Consider the following 11,312-nt stretch of genomic DNA (forward strand, 5'->3'; position numbering starts at 1 on the left):
GCTTTATGATCCATTCTCAAAGACTTACTTTTAGTCATTATTTGGGTAGCACACATATTCTGAATGCCTTCAGCAGAATTCAAATTAGCCATTTTAATCTAGATTAATCTAGATTAATTCCAAGATTTAATCTAGATTAATCTAGATTAAAAAAATTAATCTATGCCCACCCCTAATATATATATATATATATATATATATATATATATATATATATATATATTATATATATATATATTTTTGCATCCTAATGCGCTTGTTTCATACTTTCTTTTTGCATCTCTTATATGTGACCCTATACCACAAAACCCGTCTTAAGTATCATGGGTATATTTGTAGCAATAGCCAACAATTGTATGGGTCAAAATTATTCTATAAGGTCATGTTATATGCTATAAGGTCATGTTCCATGAAGATATTTTGTAATTTTCCTACCGTAAATATATCAAAACTTCATTTTTGATTAGTAATATGCATTGCTAAGATTTTCATTTGGGAAATTTTCTCAATATTTAGATTTATTGCACCCTCAGATTCCAGGTTTTTATATAATTGTATCTTGGCCAAATATTGTCTAACAAACCATACATTAATGGAAAGCTTATTTATTCAGCTTTCGGATTATGTATAAATCTCAATAAAAAAATAAATACCCATAAGACTTTTGTGGCCCAGAGTCACATATGGAATTTATAGTTATGAATGTTTTCTAAATCAGCTCTGAATAATAAGAGAAATAGTGATTGTTTTCCTTTGTTGTGTTTGATGGTTTGTAGGTCATTGCTGCAGAGTCCACTAGGCTTCCATAATTATGCAGAACGTTTTGATTTACTGCTGTATCTGGAGGAGTATCAGATGCATGTGGATATCAAGAGATACAACAAAGATCAAGTCGCCTTAGTCAAAGACCGTGACAAGAGATTAATGGTCTTAAACGTGAGAGGAAATGTCTTTTGTTAAAACACATCTTAAAGCTTTAATTTGCATTGGAGAATGTATAATTTTGATGTCTGTTTGTGTATCTGTTGTGTTAAAGCTCCCTGGCGTATCAGAGAACAGACCATCAGTCCTGAGGGGAGATCACTTGCTTCTCACTAAGAGTGAGGAGGTCGATTTCTCATCTGTGACCAAATACAAGGGCTACGTCCACAAAGTGGAACTGGATCGAGTCAAACTCGGATTTTCCAGAAGGTATGAAGTGTGAGTGAGATTTAAAAAAGTGCATCATCAACAGATGTCTGTTCATCTAAGCTGTTTTTTGTGTTTGTTAAGGTTCCTTGAGCATGTACATGTAGATAAGATGAAATTCCGTGTGGAGTTCACCGTGAATCGTCTTCCATTAAGACTGCAACACAGAGCAGTACACATGGCGGTCCAGCACAAGCTCAGAGATGTCCTGTTCCCTGTGGGCCCAAAGGACGTGACCCCTGTGCCTCCACCTGCACTGAGGTCAGTAAGACCTGGATAGACTATTAATATGTTAAAGGTCCCATATTGTACACATTTCTGGAGGTTTATTTTAGTTGTTGATGTCCTTAAGAATATATATTTGTGGTATAAGTGCCAAAAATCCATCTCAATATATTTTTGCAGCTCCTTTTTTAGGAGCTCTGTCAAAAACAGGTCGATTTTGGCCCATCTAATTAATATTCATGAGCCTCTCTTCTGATTGGCCTGTTGTTTTCTGAGTGACACACAGCCAGGCCAACCACAGTTAACTACGTCATGTATGCTGTAAGCGAGCTCAGAGCAATAGAGAGAGCCTAGCCTGCTGATACTCAACAAGATATTTCAGAATGATCATTAATGTTTTTTTTTTTTTCAAACACCGAATGCAGTAAGCTACTTAACTGTTGCTTCAGTAAAGCCCCTTTCACAATGCGCGCTGATTCTGGAAAATTACGGGAACGAGCGCTGTGTGAACAAAAGCCAGAACCATAAAGGCAGTGTTGTAGTGATGATGCATGTTATCATGCGACTCTTCACGACGAAAAAATATGTGCAAAGTGGAATGAAGCAGCGATCAGGCAGAGCCATCTCCGTTCAGGTTAGTTTAGGTTTAGTGAATCGTACGCGTTGCATTACATCTCACGTCCAAATGTCACATGTCTTTATGGGTTGTGTGTAAAGCACGCACAGATTCCGGAAAACAACTGTGAATGAACCAAATTAAACAACTCCAGAACAAATCATGCATTATCCGTGTATTTACCGGAATCGCTGAGTGAAAGAGGCTGAAGTTGACTGCCACTGGTCTTTTATATTCACGTTGTTCTGAAGCCTGTGCAATGATGTATTTTCCTGACATCCATGGACTGAACAGCGTTTTCTCGACTTGTTTTCGTGTTGTTGTTGCTCAACAATGGAATGGATGCATTGTTGTCTGGGTTTGACAAAAGGAGGGTGGGACAGTGGTTGGTGCTGGGGTGGTGACTGAAGGCGGTGAGTGAGTAGATCGGACGTCACATCTTTACGGAAGTGACAGCGTCTCGTGAAAAGAAACAGCTACTTTAAGCAGGCTGTGTGCAGTTTACTGTGGATTGACTGCTTTGAAACTCATATGGTAGTTACATAGCCCCTAGACCTCAGTTATCATGAAAAAAGCCAGGAAATTTCGATTTTTACCATATGGGACCTTTAATAAACTTTCTGTTTGAGCACAATATTTGTGTCTCTAGGCTCTTTGATCAACAGCTTGAGAGGAACTCTGAACAGTACAGCGCAGTATGTAACATCGTGGCCGGTACATCAAAGCCGGCACCGTACTTGGTGTTTGGACCTCCTGGCACTGGTAAAACCGTCACGATAGTGGAGGCCATCAAACAGGTAAAACTGGTTATCACACACAGCAAAGTTAATACAGCCCCACCAAGTCTGGCAGGTTCATTGTAATATATGGTGTTGTGCTTGCCTGTATGAAAGATTTCACCATTTAGTGGAATACCTGTTGCATTCAGTAATTTTTTCTGTTTGTTTCTCAACATCTCTCAGGTGGAGAAGAATATACCTGGTGCCTATATCCTAGCATGTGCTCCATCTAACAGTGCAGCTGATCAACTGTGTGAAAAGTTGATCATTAGTAAACATGTTGATGAACGGAAGATATATAGACTTTATGCTAGCTCCCGCGATCCAAAAGATATCCCTGAAGTTATAAAGGTTAGTGTCTATTTAGCAATAAATAATCTTTATTTAAAGGGGTTATCGGATGCCTATTTTCCACAAGTTGATATGATTCTTTAGGGTCTTAATGAGAAGTTTATAACATACTTTGGTTAAAATATCTCAATGGTAGTGTAAAAAACACTCTTTTTACCTTGTCAAAATCAGCCCTTTTTAAAATGAGCTATTCTGCTGCATGTTCCTTTAAATGCTAATGAGCTCTGCTCGCCCCGCCCCTCTCTGCAGTGGGATGATAAGCCGCAATATTTACTTTAACCGAATATAGCCACGTTTAGCTGTGAAACTTGCTAACTAGCACATTATTAAGCAAGGCCATTAGATTGGGATCGGCGCTTTCCTTTCAAAAACGAAAGTAATGTTAATCCTCTGTGTCTTCAGCGGATGTCAGATGTCGGGAGTAAATGACGACTGCTATGTTCATTATTATATCCAGCAACAAAACACCTCAATCGCTCAATCAGAGACATTATTGTCTTCCTTTGCACCTGAGTCGACACAGTGGTGATCGGAGCTGAACAGTTTCCGTCACACCAACAAGAAGCTAAGAATGACCTGATTTTAAAAAGGGAATATTGCTTTTAATGATTAAAAAATACCACTGGGTGGATTTTTATCATTTTTAGGGTGGTTGTGTACACAAACTGCCAACATACATTAATGTTCAAACAATATGTAAAAGTGAGTTTTGCATCCGATGACCCCTTTAAAAAAGAAAAAAGGTAAAAACCTTTGACACCGACATACATTAAACACTTAAATATCATCTTACCAAATTGTACATTTTCGCTTAGTTTGGAAATCTGGATAACATTAACTTTTCAATTAAAAAAAATGTGTTTGTGTGTAGAACATCAGTAATCTTGAGGGAGAGATGATTGTTTTCCCATGTAAAGAGGATCTAATGTCCTACAAGATTTTGGTCAGCACTCTGGTCACCGCTGGCAGGTGAAGGGCTTTATTTTATACAAACACAATGAACTCGCTCTGACTCACTGTGTATCTCTGTCAAACACATAATATGTTATTACAACAGTCAGTAAATCTTATGTGTGTGCAGGCTGGTCACTGGAGGTTTTCCTTGTGATCATTTTTCGCACATCTTTGTGGATGAGGCAGGACATTCTGTTGAGTCAGAGACCATCATCAGTGTGGCAGGTGTGTCTGTCTTTATTATGTACTGTAGTAAAAGTTCTAAAATCTGAGAGTGGTGAAATCTGTCTTTGGTATCATTACATTGTCTCATTGTGTGCATGTAGGTCTGCTGAATGCAGAGACTGGACAGCTTGTTTTGGCTGGAGATCCCAGGCAGCTTGGGCCAATCCTGAGATCTCCTCTTGCTATTCATCATGGGCTTTGTGAGAAGCACATATATTTAGACACACACTCACTAATTTGACTGATAATTATTTTTTTTGTGTTAAAATTATCTTATGTTCTTTACAAAAAAGATTGTTGTTGTTTACCATTTAAGCTTTAACTATTGCTGACACATGACGGACACATGACATTTATTATTTATTTTTAATTATTAAGTTATTATTAAGTCATTTTAATTACTATATTAATTATTAAGTCACAATTGTGAGATATAAACTCGCAATTCTGAGAACCCCCCTCCCTCAGAATTGGATATTAAAAAAAGCAGTTCTGAAGAAAAAAGTCAGAACTGCGTGATACAGACTCGCTATTCAGACTTTTTTCTTGGAATTGTGAATACACACTCACAATTGTAAGTTATAAAGTCAAAATTGTGAGATATAAACTCGCAGTTCAGATTTTTTTTTTTTCAGAATTGCAAGTTTAAATCTCGCAATTCTGACTTTATAACATGCAATTTATTATTAATTATTAAGTCACAATTGTGAGATATAAACTCGCAGTGCTGAGAAAATATCAGCCTTTTTCCCCCCTTAGAATTGAACATTATAACTTAGAAAAAAAAAAGTCAGAATTGCAAGATATAAACTCATAATTGCGAGAAAAAAGTCAGAAGTTGCAAGTTTTATATTGCAATTCTGACTTTATATCTCGCAATTGCGAATTTATATCTCACAATTTTATCTCACAAGTCGTAATTGCGACTTTTTATCTTGCAATTCTGACTTTTTTTCTCAGAATTTTACAAGTTTAAATCTCGCAGCTTTGACTTTATAAGTCACAGATATAAACTCGCAATTCTGAGAAAATATCAGCCTTTCCCCCCCTTAGAACTGGACATTATAACTTAGAAAAAAGATATAAACTCGCAATAGGTTGTTTGCAGTCACGTGGTTCTGATGACACGTGAAATGCAGCTGGAGGGCAGGAAGTTATTTTTCTCCAAATTACTCGCAATTGCCAATATATATCTCACAATTCTAAAAAAAAAAGTCGGTTTGTATCAAGCAACTCTGCAGAAAAAAAGGCAGAATTGCAAGATAAAAAGATGCAAAGAGTTGCTTGATACAAACTTGCAATTATGACAGGACTTCTGAGTTATAAACTTGAAATTGCAAGACTAAAGCAATTCTGAAGAAAAAAGTCAGAATTGCCATAATACAAACTCACAATACTGATTGATTTTTAAATTGTGTAATACAAACTTGCAGTTTTTTTTCGCACTATTGCAAGTTTAAATCTTGCAATTCTGACTTGTAAGTTTAAATATCCCAATTCGAACTTTTTTTTCTCAGAATTGCAAGTTTAAATCTCGCAATTGTGACTTTATAACACGCAATTTATTAATAATTATTAAGTCACAATTGTAAGAAAAAAAGTCTGAATTCAAAATTACACTTCAAATAAATTTTTCCCAAAGATGGTTTCCAGCATTTGAGGTAGTTCTTATCACGCTGATTTATGTTTTTCTAATAAGTGTGATTTTAGGTAGTTATTTGATGCTATAAAAATGGGGTGGGGTGTCATGATTGTGATCTTGCGATTGGGTCTGCGGGAGTTTGGGCGGACTTTGATACTGTGGTTTCACCTCAGGACACTACTGCACAGACTCTGGCTCCAAATGAATCTCTACCGCGAATCTGTACTCGGTCTCCAAATGACATCATCCATCTTTTTTTACAGTCTATGAAAACGACTTTTTTATTCTCAGAAAATAAAAATAAGCAAAATGGTGTGTATAAATATGTGTTTTACTGTGTCCCTCCTGTAGGTGTCTCTTTACTGGAGAGGCTCATGACACAGAATGATCTTTATAAGAAAGATAACATGGAGTTTGACAAACGCTACGTCACCAAACTTATTCTGAACTATAGGTACTTCTGAACTACACCAGTCACCTGTACACCTTAACATGCTAATAATTATTATCTTATCAGAATTTTTATATTGATGCATTCCTCGTGTCTATTATAAAATTACATAACCTGTTTTTTTATTGTTTCTTTCTCAGGTCTCATCCATCCATTCTGAAAGTTCCTAATGAGTTGTTCTATGATGGGGAGTTGGTAGCTTGTGCAAATGAGATCAGCTCCAACCAGTACTGCACCTGGGAGTACCTTCCCAGAAGTGTAAGAGACCTATTAAACAGCTGTTTAGTCTACGTCTCTATGGTTGCAGCTGTTTTGTTTCTAGGTGATTTGCCTATTCCCAACTGTTTTTTTTTCTCTCTCAGGGATTTCCTGTGATTTTCCATGGAGTGCCTGGGAAGGATGACAGAGAGTCCAACAGTCCCTCGTTCTTTAACATCTATGAAATCGAAGTTATTGTAGACTACCTGAAGAAGCTGCTCCTGACTCAAGCCAAAAGGGGAATGTCTAGAATCTCCCCCAGAGATATTGGCATTATCGCCCCCTACAGAAAACAGGTGGAAACTGCCTTTGGAAAGCCCATAACAACAGTTAAAACAACACTTTATCATCACTTTACTTTTTGTGGGGTTTGGTTTTGTAGGTTGAGAAGATCAGACGGGCCATCAGAACAGACAAAGACCTACAAGACTACATGCGCATTGACGATCTAAAAGTTAGCTTGGGTTTAACACTCTGATACTGCTTTTTATTTTAATATAGGACAGATAAAAACTGAATAGCCATCTGTGTGTTCGGTATATTATGTAGGTTGGTTCCGTGGAGGAGTTTCAAGGCCAGGAGAGGAGAGTGATCTTGGTGTCGGCTGTTCGCAGCAGCAAGGAGCACATCTTTACAGATGAATTTTTTAATATTGGATTCCTCAAGAATGAGAAGGTAATGTCTAACCACAACTGACAAGAGAACACAACATAAACACTTTAAATTGATCAAAATGGACAATAAAGTCATTTTCTATTTAAAGTAAATGCTGTTCTTTTAAACTTAAAAATCCTGAAAAAAAAATCTAAAGTGTTACTTTAGGGGTAAATCATGTGACACTGAAAACTGCTGAAAAATTCAGCTTTGCATCGCAAGAATAAATTAAATTTCGAAATTTAACTTTTCACCACAAAATTGAGAATTCGCATTGAATTAAGTTGGATGCTACATTGCATCTGAGTATGCAACGATTTGCCAGAACACACTTTAGTCTCAAACTTGTTCTTGTTCGCCTCTCTTTTCTTCAGAGATTCAATGTGGCGGTGACAAGAGCAAAAGCCTTGTTCATTATGGTGGGAAACCCCACCATTCTGCGAACCGATGAAACCTGGGCCCGGTATACTGTACACTGTACACTTCCTACTTAGACATAGATGAAATATAAAGAAAACTATGGCAAGTCGTTTTAGCCTTAGATATACTATGCGTTACTTGTCGTAATTGAATTTTTACTAGTAACAATTCAGTTAGAGAGCTCTATAATTCAGTTCCTACTAGTAACAATGCCAATTATAGAGCTCTCAAAATTAATTTTTAGTAGTTACAATTACAATTAGAGAGCTCTCTAATTCAATTATTACTAGTAACAATTCCAATTAGAGAGCTCTACAAACATTTTTTTTACTAGTCATATGTCTCAATTGACTTCCATTCATTTGTAATTACAGAGCTCTACAACAGAATTTTTACTAGTAAGAATTACTATTAAAGAGCTCTACAACGAATTCTTACTAGTAACAATTACAATTAGAGAGCTCTCTAAATCAATTTTTTACTAGTAATAATTCCAATTAAAGAGCTTTCTAATTCAATTGTTAGTATATTTTAGGCTAAAACGGCTTGCCATAGAAAACTGTTCCTGTAAATGATGTGCATCTCTTGTGTATGTTTATAGGTTTATAGACTTCTGCTTTCATCAGGGCGGTTACACCGGGCATCCCTTTACCAGTGTAGAGGGAATAGAAGAGGTTGAAAAGCGTCTGCTTGCTCTTAACATCCAGGAAGAGAAAAGTGAGACAGGTTTTAATCTTACTCTTCATCTCTGGAAGTCACAACACGTTGTTTGACTTCAACCATAAACCTGTTTTTCATACCACAACTTTATTGGTTTATGTAAGGAAAGGGAAATAGAGTAGTCATGTGTGTCTGTTGATGATCTGCCAAAAACTATTGTGTCATATTTCAAGCTTTAGTGTTTTTACATCTGCATTGCAAGTAGGATTTTGTCCAGTTTTTCGTGCATTCGTCTGAACTTGCTTCCTTCAGATGAACGCAATCAGAGTTATATAAAAATGTCCTCTTGCATTCATTTTGGCAAAATAATCCTGGCACTCCCGAGCTTTAGAACACAAGTTCTAAAGTTTGGGAGTGCCAGGATTATTTTGCCAAAATAAATGCAAGAGGACATTTTTAATATAACTCTGATTGCATTCGTCTGAACGAAGAAAGTCATATACACCTAGGATGCATGGAGGGTAAGTAAATAATACAAGCAAATTTTACAAATTTATTACAAATAAAGCACTGAAATAAGTATATTGCGTAAGTATTCATACCCTCAACTCAGTACATAGTTCAAGCACCTTTACTGTGACAAGCTTTGCACATCTGCATTTGGCAATTATCTGCCATTCTTTGCCTCACCTTTTCACCTCTCAAGCTCTGTCAGCTTGGATGGGGATTGGCAGACATTTTCTAGAGTCCTAGTTGTTCCAATCGTCTTCCATTATGGATAATGGAGGCTACATGCTTCTGTGAACCTTCAATGCAGCAGATTTTTTTTCTGAAATCTTTCCTAGATCATTGCCTTAATGCAAGTCTGTCACTGAGTTCTACAGGCAGTTATCTTGACTTGCTCTGATATGCATTTTCAGCTGTTAGACCTTTTCTGAGAGGTGTGTGCCTTTCTAAATCATACTCATTCAAATGAATTTGCCACAGTTTAAGTCCACTCGAAGTGTAGTAACATCTAGAAGCAATATGAATGCTCCTGAGCTAAATTTCGAGTATCCCAGAAAAGGGTATGAATACTTATGCAATGGGATCTTTTCAGTTTTTTATTTTTAATAAATTTGCACAAAGTTAAAAACCTATTTTTTGCCTTGCCTTTATGGAGTAGGGAATGTAGATTGATGTGGGGAAAAAAAGTAATTTAAAGTAGTTTAACATACAGTAAGGCAGCAACATAACAAAATGTGAAAAAATGAAGGGGTATGAATAATTTCGCAAGGCACTGTATATAAACAATATGAAAAGTACAGTTACCAGCAGATTAGTTCAGTGGTGATAATATAATCATAATTTAAATAATCATAGTAAATGAATAATAGTTAAGAAGCAGGTATGATGTGAAAAACTTACTGTTGTGTTCTTTCACCCCCTAGTGGAAACTGAGGAGAGTGCAGTCCAACAATATGAGCATCCCGAGTGGAGACATGATTACTAAGAGAGAAGTTCCTCCAACTCAAGCCAGTCTTAATTAGCCACACCTGTTCTGCACATACTGAAGTCAGTATGGAAATCCTGGATCAATAATCAGTTCTTTAAAGTGGGGCTCACATTGTATGATTTGCTTGTCTGACTGTTCGGAATGGTCCTGATGGGATCTTGGGTAAAAGCCATCAATTTTAAGTCAGACTGTACAGTATATAAACATTTTAGCCAAGACCTTGCACAGTGTAAACCTTAAAAGGATAGTTTACCCAAAAATAAAAATTCTGTTATTAATTACTCACCCTCATGTCATTCCAAACCTGTAAGACCTTCATTCATCTTCGGAACACAAATTAAGATATTTTTGATTAAATCCGAGAGCTTTCTGACCCTGTATAAACAACAATGCAACTGACAGGTTTAAGGCCCAGAAAGGTAGTTAGGACATTGATAAAATAGTCCATGTGACATCAGTGGTTCAACCGTAATGTTATATAGCTAAGGGGATAGTTTTTGTGCAACAAGAAACCCTAAATAACATCTTTGTTTTTTGTTTTTATGTTTTCCTTGTGTATGCCCTTACTACCTTTCTAGGCCTTGAACTGCAGGGTCTCTATCCAAGATCAAAAATCTCTCTGATTTCATCAGAAATGTCTTAATTTGTGTTCCGAAGATGAACGAAGGTTTTGTGAGTTTGGAACGGCATGAGGATGAGTAATTAATGACAGAATCTTCATTTTTCGGTGAACTATCCTTTTAAGTCTTAATGAATCTTAGTAATTTTAAAGCTTGCACATAACTGAATTTTTAATGTTCGTTTATCAGATGACAGAAAATACTTTATTTACCTTTCAAATATGTGACCCTGGACCACAAAACCAGTCTTAAGTCGCTGGGGTATATTTGTAGCAATAGCCAAAAATACATTGTATGGGTCAAAATTATTGATTTTTCTTTTATGTCAAAAATCATTAGGAAATTAAGTAAAGATCATGTTCCATGAAGATTTTTTTGTAAAATTCCTACTGTAAACCTATCAAAATGCAATTTTTGATTAGTAATATGCATTGCTAAGAACTTAATTTGGACAAATTTAAAGGTGATTTTCTCAGTATTTTGATTTTTTGCACCCTTAGATTTCAGATTTTCAAATAGATGTATCCTAACAAACCATACATCAATAGAAAGCTTATTTATTGAGCTTTCATATGATGTATATAAATCAGTTTTGTAAAATTTAACCTTATGACTGGTTTTGTGGTCCAGGGTCACATATAAGCACATGGACTTATTCATAAACCACTTGTTTTACAGTAAAGTGTCTTTCTTACTCCTACATTAAATTTTCTTTTGTTCATGATTGTAAATAAGGTGCTTTTTTTCACTCTGCATTAAATCCAACTTTTGAAG

General features: G+C 36.1%; 1 protein-coding gene across 1 annotated transcript; it reads left to right on the forward strand.

Moving 5' to 3' along the window:
- Window positions 1-782: 782 nt before the first annotated feature.
- Window positions 783-11,312, forward strand: LOC141286861 (putative helicase mov-10-B.2). The gene is made up of 16 exons (XM_073818973.1): window positions 783-936; window positions 1,037-1,191; window positions 1,273-1,449; window positions 2,679-2,826; window positions 2,992-3,159; window positions 4,031-4,128; window positions 4,241-4,338; window positions 4,440-4,538; window positions 6,332-6,434; window positions 6,572-6,689; window positions 6,794-6,985; window positions 7,072-7,143; window positions 7,239-7,364; window positions 7,718-7,806; window positions 8,365-8,480; window positions 9,854-11,312. Exons 1-16 carry the CDS (start codon window positions 856-858, stop codon window positions 9,913-9,915), a joined length of 1,902 nt encoding a protein of 633 aa, XP_073675074.1. The 5' UTR covers window positions 783-855; the 3' UTR covers window positions 9,916-11,312.

Source organism: Garra rufa, chromosome 15 (assembly GCF_049309525.1).
Source record: "Garra rufa chromosome 15, GarRuf1.0, whole genome shotgun sequence".
In the NCBI taxonomy this organism is placed as follows: Eukaryota; Metazoa; Chordata; class Actinopteri; order Cypriniformes; family Cyprinidae; genus Garra; species Garra rufa.

Excerpts from the sequence above, each read along its gene's own strand:
- LOC141286861 (XM_073818973.1), top strand. The coding sequence starts at position 856 with ATGCATGTGGATATCAAGAGATACAACAAAGATCAAGTCGCCTTAGTC. Across the intron at positions 4,339-4,439 it reads GACCATCATCAGTGTGGCAG|GTCTGCTGAATGCAGAGACT; the intron begins GTGTGTCTGTCT and ends GTGTGCATGTAG. Across the intron at positions 4,539-6,331 it reads TGCTATTCATCATGGGCTTT|GTGTCTCTTTACTGGAGAGG; the intron begins GTGAGAAGCACA and ends TCCCTCCTGTAG.